This window comes from Artemia franciscana, chromosome 1 (assembly GCF_032884065.1).
Source record: "Artemia franciscana chromosome 1, ASM3288406v1, whole genome shotgun sequence".
NCBI classification, from domain to species: Eukaryota; Metazoa; Arthropoda; class Branchiopoda; order Anostraca; family Artemiidae; genus Artemia; species Artemia franciscana.
The window spans coordinates 21,442,471-21,465,941 of record NC_088863.1 but is presented as its reverse complement, the minus strand read 5'-3'; the positions used below and the strand labels follow the sequence as shown (position 1 = coordinate 21,465,941).

Sequence of the window (23,471 nt, the reverse complement as noted above, 5' to 3'; positions counted from 1 at the left end):
AAAGATCGAGGTACTGACGAGGGGGTGAACCCCCTCACATATGTAATAAAAACATGAGAATACAGAAGTTCTTTACGGAAGCTAATTTATAAGTTACGTATATCTTTTACTTATAAAAAGATTCGTAGAAAATTAAAAGTTCTAGTTGCCTTTTTAATTAACCAAAAATCGGAGGGCAACTAGGCTTCCTCCCCCGCTCTTTTTTTCTCAAAATCATTCGTCAAAATTATGGGAAAGCCATTTAGCCAAGAAAAAATAAATATACAAATTTCGTTTTAATTATTCCTCTGCGGAGAGCCGAAATCAAAACATGCATTGATTCAAAAACGTTCAGAAATTAAATAAAAAAAACAACTTTTTTAAATGAAAGTAAGAAGCGACATTAAAACTTAAAACGAACAGAAATAACTCCGTATATGAAAGGGGCTTTTCCTTCTCAACGCCCCGCTCTTTACGCTAAAGTTTTTTACTGTTTTAAAATGTAGAGTTAAGAGAAAGAGTCAAACTTAAGCGTAAAGAGTGGGACGTTGAGGAGGAAAAGCCCATTTCATATACGGAGTAATTTCTGTTCGTTTTAAGTTTTAATGTCGCTCCTTACTTTCATTTAAAAAACTTTTTTTTTTAAATTTAATATGACAAAAAGAACAACAATGATCGTGCCGATCATTTCCTTTTTTTATTTCTTTTACCAGAAAGATAATTTTTTGAAATTATGCTTGCCCCCCCCCATGGATAAGCTCTGCTTCTTGGTTGGTTTATTTATTTTGTTGTATGTTTGATTTAAAGGAAGGATTTCACAACAAAAAAAGGTTCAGTCGAATCTTAAAAGAAATGTCAAAAAACAAGCTAACATCAGCCTTACCTTTCCCTGAATATTTCTGCAAGATAGAATAGAAAACTAGGTCTTTTGACTCCTTGAATCGAATTTGTTCTCCCCCCCCCCTTTACAGGCCTAAAAGCGTTTTGGGGACTAGTACCATATATTCATTGTATGCTCAATTCATTATGGACACACCAAAAACCTTCGTCAAGACGTCGACGTATTGGCTCATATTACTTCCAGAAGGAAAACAGATGCTGGAAAATATAATTCCTGGCAAATGCTCACCCTTCAACAGCGTCAACTTCCCAGAAAAATTACAACAGCGGGTACTTGCAGTAGGTAGTTGCAAATTCTTCAGGTTTTTTTTTCCTTTTGTATAAAATAAAAAATTAAACATTTTTCTTTTCAACAATAGACTATTCAAACATGAAATGAGATGAACGAGATCCTATCCTATCCTCAAAAGCGTAAAGATACTTCTAAAGAAGCCCTAAAATTTTAAACTAAGTTTTTCAATGAAGCTAGGCCCATAAATACCTGTACATTGTAGCATAAAAATAAATTTTACATAATTTCCAAGTGAGGTAGTCGGCATATCGCTTTTATCAATCGAAAATCAGAGAACCAATAAGGAATAGGTTTTCAGCATGGGGACCAAATAAACATAAAATAAAGGATACATATTTAGGCTGAAGGCCCGTTCTTATGTGTCCTAGCTAGATACTAGTGCCGAGATAACGTCATTTTGGACAGAACTACCTATAAAAAAGGAATCAAATTATGATTGGAAAAAAACGATTTGTCAAGACCAGTGGCGCATATACACGCAAATTTAGGGGAGGAAAGAATGTATTTTTCAGTATGTAGCGGCTGGCGAACTCGCCGTTTTTTTCCAATTTTTTCAATCAAAATGCCAAAAAAGGCATTTGTCCTTGAAAATACCCCAAGATAGATATTTTCAAGATCTAGGGGATGAAGGCGAAATCTAGGAGGATATATATCCCCTCTGCCCCCACCCCCAACTTGACGCCACTGGCCTGGACATAGACGTGTAGCTGGGCACGCAGGTAAATTCAGTATTTTTCTTTCTTAGTTTGCGCAAATTACCCCTTGTTCCCACTGCTGCGATTTCGCGCAAAATCCTGCGACATGCGACAAATGACACAAATCGTGCGACAAACGACACAAAACCATCCGTTTTGCTGCAATGTCGGATGCATTGAATAATTTCAACTTATATGACAAATCGCATGCGTTGTTCTGATTTAAAAATTAGACAGGGAATCCCAAATTGGTGAAACATACAGCGTGTGATGCACAGCTAGGACACTATATAGTTTAGCAAGTACACACTTACTATAACTACACTTTAGTGTAGCATGTTTGGCATAGCTGTTGCGGAAATCTGATATGGTATGTTCAACGGTAGTCTGCGTTTCTTTGTCAACCTCCATCCGATTCTGTCGTACGTCTGTTCCGCCAGAAAAACATCGTGTCTCGATTGGCGCAGCAGTGGGAACCAGGAGTTAGAGTCTATATGTTCAAACAAATGAAACTTATCAAAATCCTAAAGGTGTTAATTATCCTAGCCGCAATAAAGGAAAAAATAATCAAAATCCATTATAAAAAAAAACATCTAAAAGAGAAAAACATAACAGCGTGATTATATTAGTTTTGTTTATTATTCCAAAACATAATTAACAAGCAGAAAGGTTCTCGCAACAGTGGAGTCATAAATATGAATAAATAATAAATAATTACACAGTAAAATCAGAAAAAATGGATATTGATGTAATAACCAACGTTTTCACACAAACATTGAGTTAACAAAGATACTACAGGTTTTCAACTACCTTACCAGCAGCAGGTCGTCAGAACAAGGCAGATAATTAGATTATCATCTGTAACAGTTTTAATCAGAATCCAAAGCTTTGAAGTACTATACTTTAATATTTTTTACAGAGGCACTGAGTTCACTAAAAAAAAAGAAGAAAAAGGCAAGTTTCTTTCTGTCGATCAGATGTTTCTTATGCGTAGCTGAAAAAAAATTCTACTCCGCTCTTTTTAATTCTTTCTTTCTGGGGCATATATAACAGTATAGTAAAAACATCTCTTCCAAAAACAACAAGTTGGCCTTACAAACAGCATAATTTGAAAACATTTGAAAGAATAGAAATAAGATACGGTAACGCCAATCGCAGAAAAACCTTCAAAGGCACTGAATTCACTAAGAAAGTACTCTTATTCAAACCGGTTATGAGTCAGATATTATTTTTAGTTTTCATGTGGCTCAATGCTATTCACAGAAATTAGGAGGGGGGGCACAAAATGAAATTTTTGAATCTAGGAGGGGACAATTTTGATGTTTTCTAATTTTTCCATTAAAATATAAGGTATTTTTTGAAACCTGGGAGGGGACGAAAAAATCTTGAGAGCACAACCCCCCCCCCCTAATTTACGCCACTGATGTAGCTTAAAGTCTTTACTTCATACTCATACAATTTTGTTCTTCTGAGATAAACAAAAAAGTTTATAATGGCTCACGGAAAAAACAAGCTGACGTCAAAATCAGAATAAATTGGAAGTACTTCAACGATTAGAAATAAGAGAAACCTAATGTAAGAGGAATAACCAAAAAAGCAAAGTAAAGAATTATGAAAATAACACCCAGGGTTGTCACTACTTCAATCAATATCAACCTGACCTTAAACAGGAAGACCTATTGGAGGCCACTATTACTGTACTTTCGGCATTTAGTATTCAAATAGAAACCCGTTTCAGAGAGACAGCCAGAATACTATCTTATAACTACAGGCCAAAAGGCGATATATCGAAAGTAAAAGCGATTACAAAATGAAGTGCAAGTTAAATCTTTGAGAGATATATTTTCAAGCTTATATTAACACAGGAGACATAATCATGATCAATTGCCATTATACAGATGAATTCAGATTTACACGAAGGTCAGCTAATCGGTTGAGCGATTTCAGTGGTTTTTCACAGGACAGCGTACGTAAAATTGGCAAATTTTGTCCTAATTAACAAAATAGCGTTTGCCCTCATTTTAATCACTATCTATTAATTACCAATCTGTTGTTTCACAACCAAGCGATGATGAAAAAAATACTGTGCTAATTTAAGTCGAAAGAATAAAGTAGAAACGAACTTGATGCATCAACAGGACGATCTCTAACAAACTAGGGAAATAATTAAGGGCAATCAAAATCAGCTAGTTCAAACCCGAAGAAGTGTAAATGCTTTTGAAAAAAGGAGGAAACTTAGCAAAACAGAAGACTATTTACAGATCAAATTAGCCCATATGCTAAGCTTTGGTCTAATTTGTAGTTCCTGATGGCATGTAAAGTGATTACTTTATATATGCATTATTTCAATATTATATGGTATTTCAAATTTGGATCAAAGAACAGGCATGTACGCCGCACATTTAATTCGCTTAGGAGAGGAAAATCTAAAAACAAATTCTAAAAGTATCAGGATTTAAAAAAATATATACAAATAATGGGGAAATCCGTGCAATATTTTGTTTATTTTAAGCTTATTTCCTATGTCCCACCTTCTTTTTGTCAAATAAATTGATGGTACAAACCAACCTCCTTCGACATTACTCAGTACCTTTTCTAGGGAAAATAGTATTTAAAGTTCGGCTACTGGAGCTATCAACAATCAAAACTTAAAATTGAAGAAAAAAAAATGAAAGCTTCATCGGTTTTAGTTCCTGTCAACACTTTTCGACATTAAACACTGTTACAGACATATTTTAAGGCAGCTATCCTCAAGACCACATTCTTTTGAGCAAAATACTACAATGAATCGGCTAAAACAAACAGAATAGATGAAATATTCTTTTAGGTTGTATAACTTCTGAAGTTAAGTTGCAAATTATGTACCTTTTAGTATTTGCACATAAAGGGTCAAACATGGCAGAGTAGTTAGTTTGGCATTGACATGCTGGTCCCCAGTTCCTAGATCATATTGAGCCTAACCAAACAAAGACCCAACTGAAGAACCTAGCCATCCTAACCCAGCAACAAATGTAAACACATAGGTTATTCCTAATCCACTTTTTCTAAGCCAAGATCTCCAAGATTTTGCATTCTTAGAATCGAGTTGCTGTTCAATTTCATTACATGTTTCAACGCGATCATTCGACCGCCCGGATTTTAAATCACATAAAAGTCGCTTTTTACAATCGGCATCACAAAGCTGTCGCGCCGAAGAACCTTTCCAATAAAACCAGTAATAATTCTGGAATAAGTCATCATCCATGGCCATTCTGTAGACTAAGCTATCCCATTCTTGAGGGCTTAAGGACGTCATACCATAAGCTTCTTTAGCTGAGTAAAGTTTGTACCATCTAGGAGGCAAATGGGGATATCTATTAGCTTCAGCTAAATTCATCACCCAATTCTCATGATCAACAACCGCACGGGTACTAGTTTTATAATCACCATCAATTTTATACACTCTATACCCAGGGTTTAGACCATAATAAGGAGAAACTGAAGGGCCAATATATGCAATATTCGTAGCACGGGATCGGAAATCTTCATCGTAAAACACTTCATATTCATCGAAATGTGTGTGCCCAAAAAACTGTGCAGTAACAGTCGCTTCATAACGATTTATAATACGGTAGTAGTTATGAGACCATACCTTTAAGCAATCACTGTGACCTGGAGGTATGTGGCCAAGAATATGTACCTTTTCCCCGTTGAATTCAGCACTTTGAAGCTCATAAATAAGCCACTGAAGTTCTTGAACGGGGTCAGTACTGTTCAACAACAACCACCAATTTTTATTGTTGCAAAAATTCATATTTAAGGATATTATTCTAAATCCTGGTTTTGCAAGAACTGAGTAAAATCCACCTTTGAGCACTGTTGGACTAGCTGATGCTGGTAGCCACTTACGCCACTGTAGCTCCAATTCTTTGTACAGCCAGTCAACAGATTGGTAAGATTCTACAAATGGAGGTGGGAAACTATTAACAGGGACACTTTCATGGTTTCCTAGGGCTGGGAAAACTCTTGTGTTAGGGAAATAAAAATTGAACAACTGAACAGTTTCTCTTAAAACGTGAATATTCTCTTTGCGAGTCTGATTCCATACATCATGAGGAGGTATATCCCCAGTCCATACGATATAGTCCAAATCTGGATGCTGTGTAGCAATGTGTTGAAACATACTTTCTAAGGTCCTTCGAGGCATGTCACATTTCCGATAATCACCCCAATATCCAGCACCATCTACCACAGATTTAGAATAGCCACTAGTGATTCTACAGCAGAGGGGCTCGTTGCAAGCTGCATTTGTGCCTTCTACGTAATAAGGGTCAAGATGGGTGTCTGATAAATGTAAGACTTTTAGCGCTGGAGCATCTTCTACTGGTACAACAGCTCGAGTCACCGGCTTTGGAATAGGAGGAAGAATAACTTCCCATTCATGGTATGGGTTAAAGGGGTGTCCACATACATCACCAATTACAAAACCACATATTTCATCTGCTGTCAACACAAGTCTAGACATGACATATAGTACTTCGTCCCCCATTAAATGGATAATACCTTCGCAAACACGCTTGCTTTCAATTTTCATTGTGATACACACTTTTACCGCAGCACTGATTATTTCCGCATGATTTTTACCTGCATCTACATAGTGTTGAAGAAGTCCCACTCCTGCTTTACAAGCATTGCAACTCACTGAACTCATCACACTAGTTTCAAGCTCTTCCATCACTGCTTTAATATTCATTAGCTTAAAGGCATTTCCTAAAAAAGCAGGAATACCTCGTGAGCCTCTTCCTGCTCTATCATTTGGCTCAGGAAGCTCATCAATTTCTTTCATTATTGCAGTGAAATTAAACTCTTTCGGATCTAAATCCTCCAGTTTTTTTGCCGCACTTTCCATAGCAGGACGCAATATCGTCTTTGTCTCTTCAAAGCTCTTGCTAGTTGATCGGGGTCGTCGAAACGGCACATCCACACTGGGCAGCTTTGAATTGTGCTGATAGTCTTTTTCTCCATACTGCCAGTAGAAAGGTGCTTTGTAGTTTGCACCAGGAGTGAGGGGTGTCGAAGTAACAGATACCACAATGATGGCAAACACTGCAAAATCACCGATACTCTTGAATCGCACTTTCATCATTGACAAAATTTATTCCCAACTTGCATTCCTCACCGACGGTTGTACGTTTGCAGAAGGCAAACCTGCATAGAATAACATTCAATCAAATTCATATTTCAACATTTAAAGGAAGTAATCCTGACCTAAATTACGTCGTTTTGACTATGATTAACTAAAGGTAAAACGCATAAAACACGCTAATGAAATTCCAAGAAAAAAGTGGCATAATGACCCAAATATTTAATTCATCTTGACAGTTAGTTTTTATTTGCCATTCAGCCAATTTATCATATATTCTATTTAATATATTTGATAATGCAAAAGCAAAGAAATGTTATTATTTTTAAATTGACCACCGCGATTAACATCAAAGTACAACACGAGGTAAAATCAATAATATAGCAAACTACAAAGCACCAAAAAGAACGTACTTGTATATTTCCTAAAACAAATAGTAAGTACCGGGTTGTGGTGGAGAATTTTGCTTTATTAAGAGCAGGTGCGGTCACAATATTAGGGGTGGAGGAGGCAAGCTTTAAAAAGTTTTCAAAATTCATGAAATACATAGACAATATACAAAAATAATGGAAAAATCTGGATATCAGGGTATCGAAGCCCCTTACCTCTGCACACATGCAATTTTAGCCTCATCATTGCCTAATGTGTAGAACCCTGATGTGTGAACCATAATGCTGAGATTTCAAGCTTTTATCTAAAGACATGGAATTTTGTATTTTCTTTTCCAGAAGAAAGATCACGGATACGTGTATATTTGTTGCTTTTTTTCCAGTTGTGATAGTATTGAACAGATGTTCCTAAAAGATTAAAAGAGGGCTCTTTCGAACGGAAATTCAAAATTCCAGTGTCCCTTTTAAGTGACAAAAAAGATAAAAGGGCAACTAGCCCTCCTCCAACACCCCCTTTTCCCCAAAGACATTCAATTAAAATTTTCAGATAGCCATTTGATACAGCGTAGTTGAAATGTCCAATAACTATGCGTCTGGGGATGACAAAACCCACCATAGTCCCTGGGGGAAAGGACTGTAAGTTACGCAATTTGCCCATCACACATAAAGGTGTTTCACAGCTTTGTCACCTGTCGATGAGTGGCAAGGACATTATTTGGGAGAGGTTCAGGATACTTGCTCTTCTTATGGCTAAAAAAATGATGACGTAAAAAAATTATTACGTATTTTCATATGTTTTTATTTACATCCTTCGTCCCACAAAGAAAATTCACGATATCGCCCCCTCCTTCAAAAGAAAGTAAAGATGGAGTCTCTGAATGAGTCACCAAAATAAGCTAGATAGTTAAATAAGCTGTAGGTCAAGTTAGCATCTGTCAGAACCTTAAAAGCAGATCTTGATTACTGTTGAGACTCTAGAAAAGTTCAATCATTTACTCATAAGGTTTTGAAACCAGTCTTGCGATTTATGTTTGAATTACGACTTAATGGTCTATCTTTGAGGACAACTATAATCAGCCTCTTTCACTTTCTTGCTTTTTGATTAAGTTAATCATAGTTCTCTCCTAGACCTTGAAAAGGATTAGAAAATTCACAATGTTCGTCTAAGGCTTCATTATTACTGAAACTGGCACTTTTGTTTTGGCACTGTATACCGGATAAAAGAAGAAAAACTGTAAAGGCGTCTAGGCTTATTAGTTTCTTTTAGGATAAGGTGTGGGACATTTTTGTCAGGGGTGGGGGACGGGGTGTCAAAACCGGGTATTTGGCAATTCCCTGGAGAACTGCGTAACTGTGTCCTGGACGTTTTTTGTAAATGCCATTGCGTATTGGCAGGGAGAAACAGTTTTTGGGTGGTATTTTCGTGTGAGTAGTGCATTAAAGGCTTATATAAAATTAAATTTACTAGGATATGTTTCTGTCAGCTCAAAACCCCGAGTTTGGGTGCTGTTTCCGAAGCTAATAAGCCGAATCTCGTATTCTCGTTTATATGGGAGGGTCCGTTATATATATATATATATATATATATATATATATATATATATATATATATATATATATATATATATATATATATATATATATATATATATATATAGTACGTATGAAGGGGGACCTCCGGGTCCACCCTGCCTCCCGAAATCCAACGATTTTTTTATCTTCCCATCATTTTCTGATATTTCTCACAGAATAACGGATGTGAAAGATTTCGACCCCCCCCCGAAACAAATTCCTGCGTATGTCATATATATATATATATATATATATATATATATATATATATATATATATATATATATATATATATATATATATATACATATTGTAGCTCACATTAAAGCTCTTTCTCATGCATCCTCTAACGACTTTGAGCTGAACTATATGGTTTCGTGGAACCCCGACTGGGAGACCCTGATCTTGATGGTAACTACTGCTAAATGCTCATTGATGAATGGAAATACAAATAAAATGCACATAGCTGAATAAAGAAAAAGGAAAGAACGATTAAAACTACGGATACTATGAATAAAGCTAGACATAGTTAAATAAAAAAGAAACAAGTTTTTGAACTGAAAGTAAAGAACCACGTTAAACCTTAAAACCAATAAATATTACTCCGTAGGGACTATACTAGGAAAGTTGCCCCTTCATCAACCCTCGATCTTTACGCTTAAGTCATAAAGGTCTGAAATCTTTATCATACAAATTCAACGTTTTTTCGGTCCGTTAGTTTTTGATTATTTAAATATTTGGAAAAAACAGAAATCTGTGAAAGATATAACTTGACTATAGTGAAGAGTTGGTGAAATCTAAGCAAAATGGGGTCTGAGGGAGACAACAGTCCCGCTTTAATTCTTTGTAATTTACGTTCGTCTTGAGTAAAAAGTCCTTAATTCAGGACAGTTTCTGTTTGCTTTACTTCTGATTCTGTATGGGATTACATAAAAAAAAAAAAAAAAACAATAAGTTTTTCCAACTAAAAGTAAGGAGCAACATTAAAACTTAAAACGAACAGAATTATTCTGTATATGAAAGGAGCTGTCCCCTCCTCAACGCCCGCTCTTTACGCTAAAGTTTTTATTGTTTTAAAAGTAGCGTTGTGATAAAGAGTCAAACTTTAGCGTAAAGAGCGGGCGTTGAGGAGGGGACAGCCCCTTTCATATACAGAACACTATCTGTCCGTTTTAAGTTTTAATGTTGCTCCTTGCTTCCAGTTAGAAATTTTTTTTTTATAAATTTAATTTCTGATTGTTTTTTAAAATAATGCTGGGAAATCCAGCACCTCTTTCATAGAAATGTTAAATGCTTTTCCCCCATGAAAAATTCCTCCATGGAAAGATCCTCACACGTAACCCTCTCCCCCACCAGAAAAAATCCCCCTGAAACGTCTTTATACTTCCCAATAACCAATACTATAGATAAACAATGGACAAAGTTCATAACTTACAGCCTTTCCCCGAGGACTGTGGGGGATATAGTCGTCCTCAAAGACAAAGTTAATAGATTTTTCGACTATATTGAACAATGGCTATCTAAAAATTTTGATCCGGCGACTTTGGGAAAAATGAGCGTGGGTGGGGGCAAAAATACGAAATTCAACATTTTTGCAGATAGGAGCTTGAAACCTCAACCGCAGGGTTCTCTGATACGCCGAATCTAATGGTGCGATTTTCATTAAGATTTAATGACTTTTAGAGAGAGTTTCCCTTTTTTTTGAAAATAAGGTAAATTTTTGTCAGGCCCGTAACTTTTGATGCGTAGGACTAGACTTGATGAAATTTATATTTAAAATCAGCATAAAAAGCTGATTCTTTCGATGTACCTATTGGTATCAAAATTCCATTTTTTAGAGTTTCGGTTACTATTGAGCCGGGTTGCTCCTTACTTACAGTTCGTCACTACGAACTGTTTGATCATTTTCATTGGAAATCCTTCATATATTTTCAGAGTAGAAGATTCAGCCCACAACCTCTCTTCATTCCAAATAAAACCAAATTCATTTAAGTTAAAAAATATTCTTCACTTGAGGAGTCGATGAATGAAGGAGTGTCATTTAATTTTGAACATGCTTTTATTTTACAACGGCAGACAACAGTGATACCTCAGCCACAGAGAGAAGAAAAGGATTGGATTAGACATGCGCATGTGATTTATTTTGACGAAGGCGCACGACCTCGAAAAAAATAAAACAAAACTGCAAAGAACAATTAATTCAATTATTCTGCCCAGTACCTCCAAAACACAAGCCACGGACAAGATTTGCCAAATATAGTTGAAGTAGTAAAACTTGAAAATGCGCTTGAATGGTCCCTGAAATTACAGGGACGGTATTTATTTCCTTTTTCCAACGCTGTCTTTGCTAGCTGGATTTCTAGAACCGAAATGTTAAACCAGCTTTTTTCATATCCTGGGGTTTCTATCGCCAGTTTAAATAGTATTTGGGAAAGTGCTTTAATTCTAAGAATTTTTTGGCTGTTCTCCAAGAATTTTGACTCTTAATTGCTTTATCTGGTAGTACTATAATTGTTGACGGTCACGTTTTGGCAAAAGCAGGGGTGTCCGAACTCTAAGCTAGATCAAGGTCGCACAAATGGACCCAAACTCTGAATGAACCATTAAAACCTGGAAGAATAATCAAGTGGTCGATCTGTTCATTTCATATCAATCTGCTCAGTGCCTCCAAAACTCCAACCTCCAAGCTTGATTGCACCGCTTAAGTCACCGCATTCACAATAGGCACCATGCCATTGGTACCACAGGTCGGACTATTGACAAAACTGATATATCCTTCAATTCACAAATAATCAAGGGAGAAAAGTAGGGGATTAACGAAAAAACTGCAAATTCAGACTACATTTGCAGCAGCTGTCCTAGACAAGACCTTCTGTGTTCTTTTTTGTCAAATTTAGTTAAGGGGCTCAGTAAATCCAGTTTTAAAGCCTGTGATAAAGACTTGCCCCGGACAAGATTTGCCGAATGTTTTTGAAGTAGTAAAAAAGGTGAGTCATAGGAAAAGTATGTTTAAAATCGTGAAAAAAACTTAGTCCCTTCAAGCACATTTAAGACGAGGCGGTACAGTTAGGACTGAAGGTACAGAATAAACCAGAGAGGTGAATTTGACATTGGAGGGTTGGAATCACTAAGTCGTGTGACGGACACAGATTTCTTAGTTGGACTTGTATTAACCCCTTATTTAAATACACGGGAGAAATGAACAGATCGATTACTTGATTATTCATCCAGGTCTTAAAGGTTCATTCAGAGTTTGGGTCCATTTGTGCAACCTTGATCTAGCTTAGAGTTCGGACACCCCTGCTTTTGCCAAAACGTGACCAAGTAAAAAAAAGAGATACCGTCAACAATTATAGTACTACCAGTTAAAGCAATTAAGAGTCAATACGAACAAAATTCTTGGAGAACAGCCAAAAAATTCTTAGAATTAAAGCACCTTCCAAAATGCTATTCAAACTGGCGATAGAAACCCCAGGATATGAAAAAAGCTGGTTTAATATTTTGGTTCTAGAAATCCAGCTAGCAAAGACAGCGTTGAAAAAAGATAATAAATATCGTCCCTAGATAAGGTGTACAATGAGGCTCCAAGAGATATTATTTTTTATTCTGTATTCTGCCAATGATGGCCAGCAAATATATGAACGAGCATCCAGCTTATAAATTCGGATTGGTTTTAGTTTCGTCCGCAGTCAAGAATCCATTAAAGAAATGTTTCTTATCTATTAATAAATAAAAACAAAGTTGAAACTTAAAAGAACAAAAATTCAAGTGTTTTATTTATGAACTGCTTTTCAAAATAATCGAAATTACTGTTTCCAGCAAATCTGCCCCTTCAATCCCGAAGTATTGTTTCGACTTTTTATCACATTGCTCTTATGCTACCAATTCATTGTTGAATACCCGAGAAAAATAAAGGCAAAATGTAGCGTGAAAACAGAGGGATTGAGGTTGACTGCCCCCTTCATATATAGAATAATTTCTGCTTGTTCGAAATTATAATATTAATCTTTACTTTTACACATGTATTCAGCGTTACCTCAAACATGAAGGGACTATCTCCCCTCGCATACTCAGCCCTTCTCTCTTTACAATAAGTTTAACTTCTGAATAACACCGCTTCGTGAACAAAGCCCTACTTAAAGCTATATTCTTTGCACAATAAAATAACATTTTTCTGAATATTATACTGAAATTCAACCTTTTTTCACTTGAAATATGCGGTGTCGATTATTTATCGATAAAAAGTACCATGGACGTCCAAATGAAAACGTTTGTTTTGGCCCTTTGGCCCCATCTTAGATCTATTAATACCTTAAAACTAGGATTTTCTACCATTTTTCTTTTAGTTGCTATACATTTTTTAAGATTTTTTTGTGTTGCGTAAATTCTCTCCTTTGTTGCCACACTGAATCGTAAAAGGAAACAAGCGAAACTTTCATTGTTTACGAATAAGCCCAACCATACGTCGGGATGACAATCGAGCAATGCAACAATCAACAGGATGGTACAACCGTTATCATGGTTACAGCAGTAGCTGCAACCTAGTAAAGAGCGAACCACAGCCCATAGTAACCAAAATTTAAAAAACAAGTTTTGAAAAAAAAAATTAAAAAAAATGGCCATCTGACACTGATTCAGAAACGGTAACTACTATTTCTGTTCGTCTTAATAGTAAAAGTTTATTGCGAAAAGAAATTTATGGTGATTTAAAAGAAAGCCTCAAACCCCTTGAAAGTGGCGTCAGATCAAAATGAAGTGTACTAATAACTTAACCAAGACATTCATATTAATAGATGGCATAGATTCATGTCAGTGTTTGTCTTTTGCAATGGAAATCAGGGAAGTTACAGTTTCTAGAGCTCCATAGTGAAATATCTGTTCGCCCATTTTCTGCTGATTTTTCAAAAGGGTTCCTTATTTTTAAACTTGGGACCCACAAAGCAAAAAAGCACATAACTACATATTGTATGTCTTTTTGTTTTTTTTTGCGTATATTGTTGTCTAAGTTTCCACTTAACCAATATAAGATTCGATTTTCATTTTACTGTTCTTGATACCATAAATATGGAATCAAAATGATTGGTTTAAAATTTTTGGCTACTCGTTCAAATTAGGAATAACCAATCTGCCCCTCCACCAATAATTGCAACGATTGGTGAACTAATTATCAGCCAAATTGCTCAGCTGTCGGTAGCAATGTTAGCATGAATACATATTCTTGATTTTAAACCATGATTCAGTTTGAAATGCGCATTTCGCCATAAAAAATGGCTTAATAACGTAAGTCCAAAATATTGCGGTCAGTCATTGGAATTTGATTAAAATCCGTAAATTCTATTTTAATATAACCCAAATGAAGATCAATTTATATTGCTTGAGGAAGTAAAGATATTTTCTGTAAAAAAAATTGAACCCGTTAAGCCTACTGAGAATGAGTGAATCGAAATGTTATTCACTTTACAAAACATGTTTACAAGGAAGTAGAGAATGGACCGACTGAAGTCTTAGATAATTATAAAAATGAAAAAAAATGAATGACGAGGGAAAATTAAACTATATTGATGAGAATCGCATTTCTGATCGCAGTCTGATGCTGATTTTAAATATATAAGTTTAGTTGAGTTTAGACTTACCCATCAAAAGTTACGAGCCTGAAAAAATTTGCCTTATTTTAGAAAATGGGGGAAACATCCCTTAAAAGTCATTGCATCTTAACGAAAATCACACCGTCAAATTCAGCGTATCAGAGAACCCTACAGTACAAGTTTCAAGCATCTGTCTAAAAAAATGTGGAATCTTGCATTTTTTGCCACAAGACCGATCACGGATGCGTGTTTATTTGTTGTTTTTTTTTCCCAGGGGTGATCGTATCGACTCATTGGTCCTAGAATATCGTGTGAGGTCTCATTCTAACGGAAATGAAAAGTTCTAGTGCCCTTTTTAAGTAACCAAAAAAATTGGAGGGCACCTAGGCCCCCTCCCACGCTCATTTTTTCCCCAAAGTCCCCAGATCAAAATTCTGAGATAGCCATTTTATTCAGCATAGTCTAAAAACCTAATAACTATGTCTTTGGGGATGACTTACTCCTCCACAGTCCCCGTGGGAGGGGCTACAAGTTACAAACTTTGACCAGTGTTTACACATAGTAATGGTTATTGGGAAGTGTAGACACTTTCAGGGGGATTTTTTGGTTTGGTGGAAGGGTTGAGGGGAATGAGTTATGCGGGGGGATCTTTCCATGGAGGAAGAAATTTTCCATGAAGGGGGCGCAGGATTTTTTAGCATTATTTAAAAAAAAATGTTTAAAACTTTTTTTGCAAACTCACCGTTATGGAGTTATTCCGGCCCAAATTACTTTGTGGCTTTTAAGAGACAATTTTTGTTAGGCTAGGTTTTGTTAGGTTAGGTTGTTTTGAGTGAGTGCGGTAGTTTTGCAAGAGAGAAAAGATGTTCAAAAAGTCAAAATGCATCTATTAGCAATAGTTTCATGACCCCAAAAAATTGTTCCGGTAATACCAACATTAACCAAATGTTGTTTTGTCAAAATTTCAATAGGTAATAGACCTGTCATGTAGGCGCATTTCAGGGCCCTCTAGAGGGAGAAGGAGTGGAGATGGGTATTTTAAAATACCTTCCCGGGGTATACTTTAGCCTAGTTTCATGTTCCTAACCTAACCCCTTTCCGAGATAGCCAAAAGTCACTAAACTAGAATTTTACCCTTTATATTTTTGGGTTTTTCTCTCTTTCTGTGGTTAAATACTTTCGAGTGCAATTGCTATGGGAAATTAAATATAAAAAAACAAGTTTTTTTTAACGGAAAATACGGAGGGACATTAAAACTTAAAACGAACAGAAATTACTTCGTATGTGAAAGGGGTTGCTTCCTCATCAACGCCCGGCTCTTTACGTTAAAGTTTGACTCTTTCTCTTAACTCTACTTTTCAAACAGTAAAAATACGATCACCCCTGGAAAAAAAACCAAAAAAAAAAAACAACAAACAAACACGCATCCGTGATCTGCCTTCTGGCAAAAAATGAAAAATTCTTCATTTTTGTAGATAGGAGCTTGAAACTTCTACAGTAGTGTTCTCTGATACGGCGAATCTGATGGTGTGATTTTCGTTAAGATTCTATGACTTTTAGGGTTTTTTTCTCCCTATTTTCTAAAATGAGGCAAATTTTCTCAGGCTCTTAATTTTTGATGGGTAAGACTAAACTTGATGAAACTTATATATTTAAAATCAGCATTAAAATTAGATTCTTTTGATGTAGCTATTGGTATCAAAACTCGATTTTTTAGAGATGTGGTTACTATTGAGCAGGGTCGCTCCTTACTAAAGTTCGTTACCACGAACTGTTTGAAACTGCTCAATTAGCATGTTACACTAGTCAAACAGTTCGTGGTAACGAACTGTAGTAAGGAGCGACCCGGCTCAATAGTAACCGAAACTCTAAAAAATGGAATTTTGATACCAATAGTTACATCAAAAGAATCGTATTTTAATGCTGATTTTAAATTTATAAATTTCATCAAGATCAGTTATATCCATCAAAAGTTACGAGCCTGAAAAAATTTGCCTTAGTTTAGAAAATAGGGGGAAACACCCCCTAAAAGTCATAGAATCTTAACGAAAATCACACCATCAGATTCAGCGTATTAGAGAAGACAAATCACGGATGTGTGTTTATTTTTTTTTCCAGGGGTGACCGTATCGACTCAGTGGTCCTAGAATGTCGCAAAAGGGCTCATTCTAACGGAAATTAAAAGTTCTAGTGCCCTTTTTAAGTGACCGAAAAAATTGGAGGGTACCTAGGCCCCCTCCCACGCTCATTTTTTCCCTAAAGTCACCGGATCAAAATTCTGAGATAGCCATTTTATTCACCATAGTCGAAAAACCTAATAACTATGTCTTTTGGGACGACTTGCTCCCCCGCGGTCCCCTTGGGAGGGGCTGCAAGTTACAAACTTTGACCTGTGTTTACATATAGTAATGGTTACTGGGAAGCGTAAAGACGTTTTCAGGGGGATCTTTTTGGTTGGTGGGGGGGAGAGTTGAGGTGAGGGGTAACGTGGGAGGATCTTTCCATGGAGGAACTTCTCATGGGGGAAGAGACTTTCAATGGAGGGGACGCAGGGTTTTCTGGCATTATTTAAAAAAAACAATGAAAAAATAAATATGAAAAGTTTTTTCTACTGAAAGTGACGAGCAGCATTAAAATTGAAAACGAACAGACATTATAACGCATATGAGGGGTTTACCTCCTCGTAATACCCCGCTCTTTAGGCTAAAGTATTTTTAGTAATTACAACTACTTATTCTATGGCCTTCGTGATTCAGGGGCCATTCTGAGCCTCCTCCCTCGCTCCTTTTTTCTCAAAATCTTCCGATTAAAACTATGAAAAGGCCATTTAGGAAAAAAAAAAAAAAAAATATGCAAATTTCGTTTTAATTATATATGTGCATAGAGCCAAGATCAAAACACACATTAATTCAAAAACGTCCAGAAATTAAACAAAAGAAAAACAAGTTTTTTAAATGAAAGGAAGGAGCGACATTAAAACTTAAAACGAACAGAAATTACTCCATATATGAAAGGGACTTTCCCTCCTCAATACCCGCTCTTTACGCTAAAGTTTTTACTGTTTTAGAAAGTAGAGCTAAGAGAAAGAGTCAAACTTTAGCGTAAAGAGCGGGGCATTGAGGAGGAAAAGCCCCTTTCATATACGGAGTAATTTCTGTTCGTTCTAAGTTTTAATGTCCCTCCTTACTTTCGTTTAAAAAGCTTGTTTTTTTTTTGTTCAATGAACAAACAGAGTTCGGTTCCTGAAAGTTCATTTATCACTTAAGTATTATATTTTCATCCTATTTTGGTACATTTCATTAGGATTAACCAAACTTTGCTTCTTGGGTGTGGTCGATATAATACGTAAGTACAGTTTGATTGAAGTTGAAAAGAAATAAATCTCACAGTGATTGTATGTGCCTGTCTGTAGGGAGCAGTTTATATTTTTGTGTTTCTCTCTCCTGGGAATAAATATTTGGTCTGCACTACATGCCCAGAGGGACTTGATGGCTGCCTATGGGGGGACTTTATATTTTGGGGTTTTTCTCTCTTTCTGTAGTTAAATACTTCCGAGTTCAATTGCTATGGGATGGGAGTGCACCATATTTTCGGGAGAGCTGACATTTTTCAGTTTTTTTTTTTAGTCTTTTACCTATTCGTAAAAACCCATTCAAGTGAGATCGGAGTAGGTAAACACGTTAGACTGGTGACCAAACAGAGTTCGGTTTCTGAAAGTTTCTTTCGCTCACATTCACAAAAAGCAAATTTTTTCAAGTTAGTGAAATTAATACAAAAATAATGAAAAATAACAAATTTCTCTATATAGCCTAGGGCTACACCTGACCCCATTGAAGCAAAGCTAGGATGCAACTGTCATGATAGCGCCCCTGAAACCAGTGTTGAATGGGGAATCAGATGACGGTAAAATTATAGCAAACAGTATTACTGGCTTTTGTATAAAGTGAAAATACCACTCGATGCCTTTTTTTATGCTCTTTACAAATATAATAATCGCTTCTACCGGAAACTCAGATTTAAGCACTTTTTTACCTGTTAAAAATTACCTAAATACGGGGTATAAAAAAGGCTAAGAAAATTGGTCTTGAACCTTAAATACCTTATAATATTGATCTCAAACTTACTGTTTCATTATAAATCAATTTTTTTAATGTTATGTAATCCACAAGCTGTGATTTTCCAATATTAATTTGGATAAATTAATTTTTCCAATGTTATGACGTTTTCTTCTTCCTTGACATTGAATTTTAAGTAAAAGCATGCGTTTTTGGTCGAAAATGTGAGAGCCGGCTATTATGGACGCCAGTTATATTGTTTGCTATAAATTTAACTACGTTAAATACAGCAATGGCTAGTTTACGTATTTAATTTATGCTATGCTTTACCCCACCCCCCTGATGTGCAAATATATAGCCCAAATTTGTTTCTAAACTATTACAGATTTGCGATTTCAAATATCCTATTATTTTGTAAAAAAACGACCGAAAACACATACTTTAATTGAAATTTCGGCGACAAGGAAGAAGAAAACGCCATAACATTGCTTAAATCTTAATTTCCGGTAGAAGCGATTATCATATTTGTAAAGAGCATAAAAAGAGCCATCAAGTGGTACATTCACTTTATACAAAAGCCAGTAATACTGTTTGCTATAATTTTACCCAGATGATAATATATTTTTGTTATTTTAATGCTTTGTTTTATAACGCGAACCTTGGCACGTAATTGCCCTTTTATGAGTTACTGGTTTGCCACAATAACTTATTAATTGAAAGTAGCATATAAAATTGAAAGTCATAAAAGAGCAAGTCCAGAGAACGTTGGAAATACCAACCATTCAAAGAAAACAAATCCAACTCAAAATCGCTGTGAAATTGCTGTTCATTAATGGTAAACCAAATCAAGACTGCCCCTAGCAACTATGGTATCTTCTGAACACTGCCCAAAACGGGTAGCATCCTAACGTCACAGATTTGAATACATGTAAAAATTATGTTGAGAATTGGAATTTGGGGCATATCACATTTCTAATATACTAACGCAACATTACGTGATAACAACTGTCTTGATCAAGTAGAATCTAAAAATGTTACGGCGCTATCACCGTTTAAGAGGCAAGGAATAGTGCATGTTATCCCATGAAGAAAACGATTTTTTGATGGATCCGCCCCTGTTACTGAGCATGCTTTCACAACTGTTGAAAAATTTCAACGCATGCAGATTAGAGTTTCTCCAAAGGTCTGCTAAGAAATCATCTACAATCCACAAAAAACCCACTTTCAGAGCACGTACATCTGGTGCCGTGTACCAAGCACGGCAGAAACTATGCCAAGCGGGGCGGAGCAGTGTGTCACACATGGCGTTCTGAGATGTTCACCTGGTGTCAAAAATTAAGCAAAATCGCAGTATGTAAAAACTAGCGGTAACCCGGTTTTACTATCGCAGAGTTTCCACGTAGTGGCATCACTAGGATTCTTCGGATCCCTTTCAAGATTGAGTACGGATAATATTAGAAGATCTATTTAAGCAGGGAAGTTTCTAGTGTTGTTGATACCCAAGGCGAAATTATCATCCCCCCCCTCCCCTAGAAAAAAGATGGTGATTTGAATTGGAATCCTCAATGCAATCACTTTTGAATACTTAATGAAATAACTTTCTTTTTAATCTTTTCTCTTTAATCCTTTTCTTTTTAATCTCTCCCACCTCCCTACCCCCGGAATGTTTTTCCGACTCGTAAAAACGGAACAAAAAAGAATATGAAGCTTTTTTGATGTTTTTAATTTTTTTCGCACCCTCTCCCCCCAAAAAATCCTGAGTACGGCCCTGATGACGTCACCCTGGGATGCTTTCCCCGGTCACCCTCTTTCCCCTCTTAAACATTCAAAGTTCCTTTAATATAAGTTTCGTTATGAGTCAGGCTAATTATGGGCCATTTTTATCCCCAACCAAAAACTCCTATTTTTAACCATCATAAAAAGATCGTTCACTTTAAACAACGTTTTGGGTAAAATTAATTTTTAATCATCCATCCAGTCAGACGATGAAATTCCTTGTAAAAATTAAATAAAAAAAAACTTGTTTTTTTAACTAAAAGTAAGGATTGACATTAAAACAAAACGAACAGAAATTACTCCGTATATTAAAGGGGCTGCTCCCTTCTCAACGCCCCGCTCTTTACGCTAGAGTTTGACTCTTTGTCTCAATTTTACTTTATTAAACAGTAAAAAACTTCAGCGTAAAGAGCAGGGCGTTGAGAAGGGAACAGCCCCTTTCATACAAGGAGTAATTTCTGTTCGTTTTAAGTTTTAATGTCACTCCTTACTTTCAGTTAATTTTGAGAAACAAGGGGTGGGGGAGGAGGCCTAGTTCCCTCCAATTTTTTGGTTACGTGTAAAGGCAAATAGAACTTTTAATTTTTAACGAAAGTTTTTATCAGTAAAAGATATCCGTAACTTAAGAATTAACTTATGTAACGAACTTTTATATTCTTATATTTTCATTATGTATATGAGGGGAGCTTGTCCCTTCGCTAATACCTCACTCTTTACACTAAAGCTTAAATTTTGTCCCAGCTCTTTAACAATGACCCCTGAATCAGAAAGGCCGTAAAATAAATAGTTGTAATTACTAAAAATACTTTAGCGTAAAGAGCGAGGTATTTAAGAGGAGATGAGCCCCTCATATGCGTAATAATCTCTGTTCCTTTAAGTTTTAATACTGCTCCTTGCTTTCAGTTGAAAAACTTTTTCATATTTATTTTTTCATTGTTTTTTTTATAATAATGCTAGAAAATCCTGCGCCCCCTTCATTGAATTTTTCTTCCCCCATGACATATTCCTCCAAGGAAAGATCCTCCCACATAGGCCTCTCCCTTCAGCCCCCCAAACCAAAATAATCCCCCTGATAAACGTCTTTACACTTCCCAATAACCATTAGTGTATGTAAACACTGGTCAAAGTTTGTAACTTGAAGCCCCTTTCCCGAGGACTGTGGGGAAGAAAGTCATCCCAAAGACATAGTTATTATGGTTTTCGACTATGCTGAACAAAATGGCTATCTCAAAATTTTTATCCGTTAACTTTGGGGGAAAATGAGCGTGGGAGGGGGCCTAGGAGCCCTCCAATTTTTTTGGTCACTTAAAAAGGGCACTAGAACTTTTCATTTCCGTTAGAATGAGCCCTCTTGCGACATTCTAGGACCACTTGGTCAATACGATGACCCCTGGAAAAAAAACAACAAAAAAAAAACAAATAAACACGCACCCGTGATTGGTCTTCTGGCAAAAAATACGAAGTTCCACATTTTTGTAGATAGGAGCTTGACACTTTTAAAGTAAGGTTCTCTGATATGCTGAATGTAATGGTGTGATTTTCGTTAAGATTCTATGACTTTTAGGGGGTGTTTTCCCCTATTTTCCAAAATAAGGCAAAAATAATCAGGCTCGTAGCTTTTCAAACAGTTCGTGGTAACGAACTGTAGTAAGGAGCGACCCGGCTCAATAGTAACCAAAACTCTAAAAATTGAATTTTGATATCAATAGCTACATCAAAAGAATCGCATTTTAATGCTGATTTTAAATATATAAGTTTCATCAAGTTTAGTCTTACCCATCAAAAGTTACGAGCCTGAGAAAATTTGCCTTATTTAGGAAAATAGGAGGAAAAACCCCCTAAAAGTCGTAGGATCTTAGTGAAAATGACACCATCAGATTCAGCGTATCAGAGAACCCTACTGTAGAAGTTTCAAGCTCCTATCTACAAAAATGTGGAATTTTGTATTTTTTGCCAGAAGACAAATCACGGGTGCGTGTTTATTTGTTTGTTTTTTTTTGTTTTTTTCCCCAGGGGTCATCGTATCGACCAAGTGGTCCTAGAATGTCGCAAGAGGGCTCATTCTAACGGAAATGAAAAGTTCTAGTGCCATTTTTAAGTGACCAAAAAAATTGGAGGGCATCTAGGCCCCCTCCCACGCTCATTTTTTTCCCAAAGTCAACGGATCAAAATTTTGAGATAGCCATTTTGTTCAGCATAGTCGAAAACCATAATAACTATGTCTTTGGGGATGACTTACTCCCCCAGAATCCCTGGGGGAGGGGCTGCAAGTTACAAACTTTGACCAGTGTTTACATATAGTAATGGTTATTGGGAAGTGTACAGACGTTTTCAGGGGGATTTTATTTTGTTTGGGGGGTGGGGCTGAGGAGAGGGTGCTATGTTGGAGGATCTTTCCTTGGAGGAATCTGTCATGGGGGAAGAAAAATTCAATGAAAAGGGCGCAGGATTCTCTAGCATTACTATAAGAAAACAATGAAAAATAAACATGAAAACGTTTTTTCAAATGAAAGGAAGAAGTAGCATTGAAACTTAAAACGAACAGAGATTATTACGCATATGAGGGGTTCTAAAAATATTTTAGCATAAAGAGCGAGGTATTTAGGAGGAGATAAATGCCTCGCTCTTTATGCTAAAGTATTTTTAGTAATTTCAACTATTTATTCTACGGCCTTTCTGATTCAGGGGTTATTCTTAAAGAATTGGGACAAAACTTACGATTTAGTGTAAAGAACGAGGTATTAACGAGGGTACAAACCCCCTCATATACATAATAATAATTAAAGAATATAAAAGTTTGTTACGTAAGTTAATTCTAAAGTTACGTATATTTTTTGCTAATAAAAAAATTCGTTAAAATTAAAATTAATAGTTGCCTTTTTATGTAACCGAAAAACTGCATGGCAACTAGGCCTCCTTCCCCATCCCATATTTCTCAAAATCGTATGATCAAAACTAAGAGAAAGCCATTTAGCCAAAAAAGGAATTAATATGCAAATTTCGTTTGAATAGCTTACGTGTGGATAGTCAAAATCAAACATGCATTAATTCAAAAACGTTCAGAAATTACATAAAAAAACTAGGTTTTTTAACTGAAAGTAAGGAG

At 36.0% G+C, this 23,471-nt stretch overlaps 1 protein-coding gene across 4 annotated transcripts in view; it reads right to left on the bottom strand.

The window, feature by feature from the left end:
* Positions 1 to 2,486: 2,486 nt before the first annotated feature.
* LOC136026866 (sphingomyelin phosphodiesterase-like) overlaps positions 2,487 to 23,471 on the bottom strand; it is a 61,892-nt gene continuing 40,907 nt past the window's right edge. For 3 of the 4 annotated variants that reach the window (XM_065703636.1, XM_065703646.1, XM_065703655.1), the window contains one exon: positions 2,487 to 7,053. In XM_065703636.1, coding sequence (XP_065559708.1) covers positions 4,823 to 6,991 — 2,169 coding nt within the window. In that variant the 5' untranslated portion in view covers positions 6,992 to 7,053 and the 3' untranslated portion in view covers positions 2,487 to 4,822. Of the gene's footprint in view, positions 7,054 to 19,368; positions 19,484 to 23,471 lie in introns of those variants that run through there. The other variant, XM_065703625.1, reaches the window with a different exon arrangement.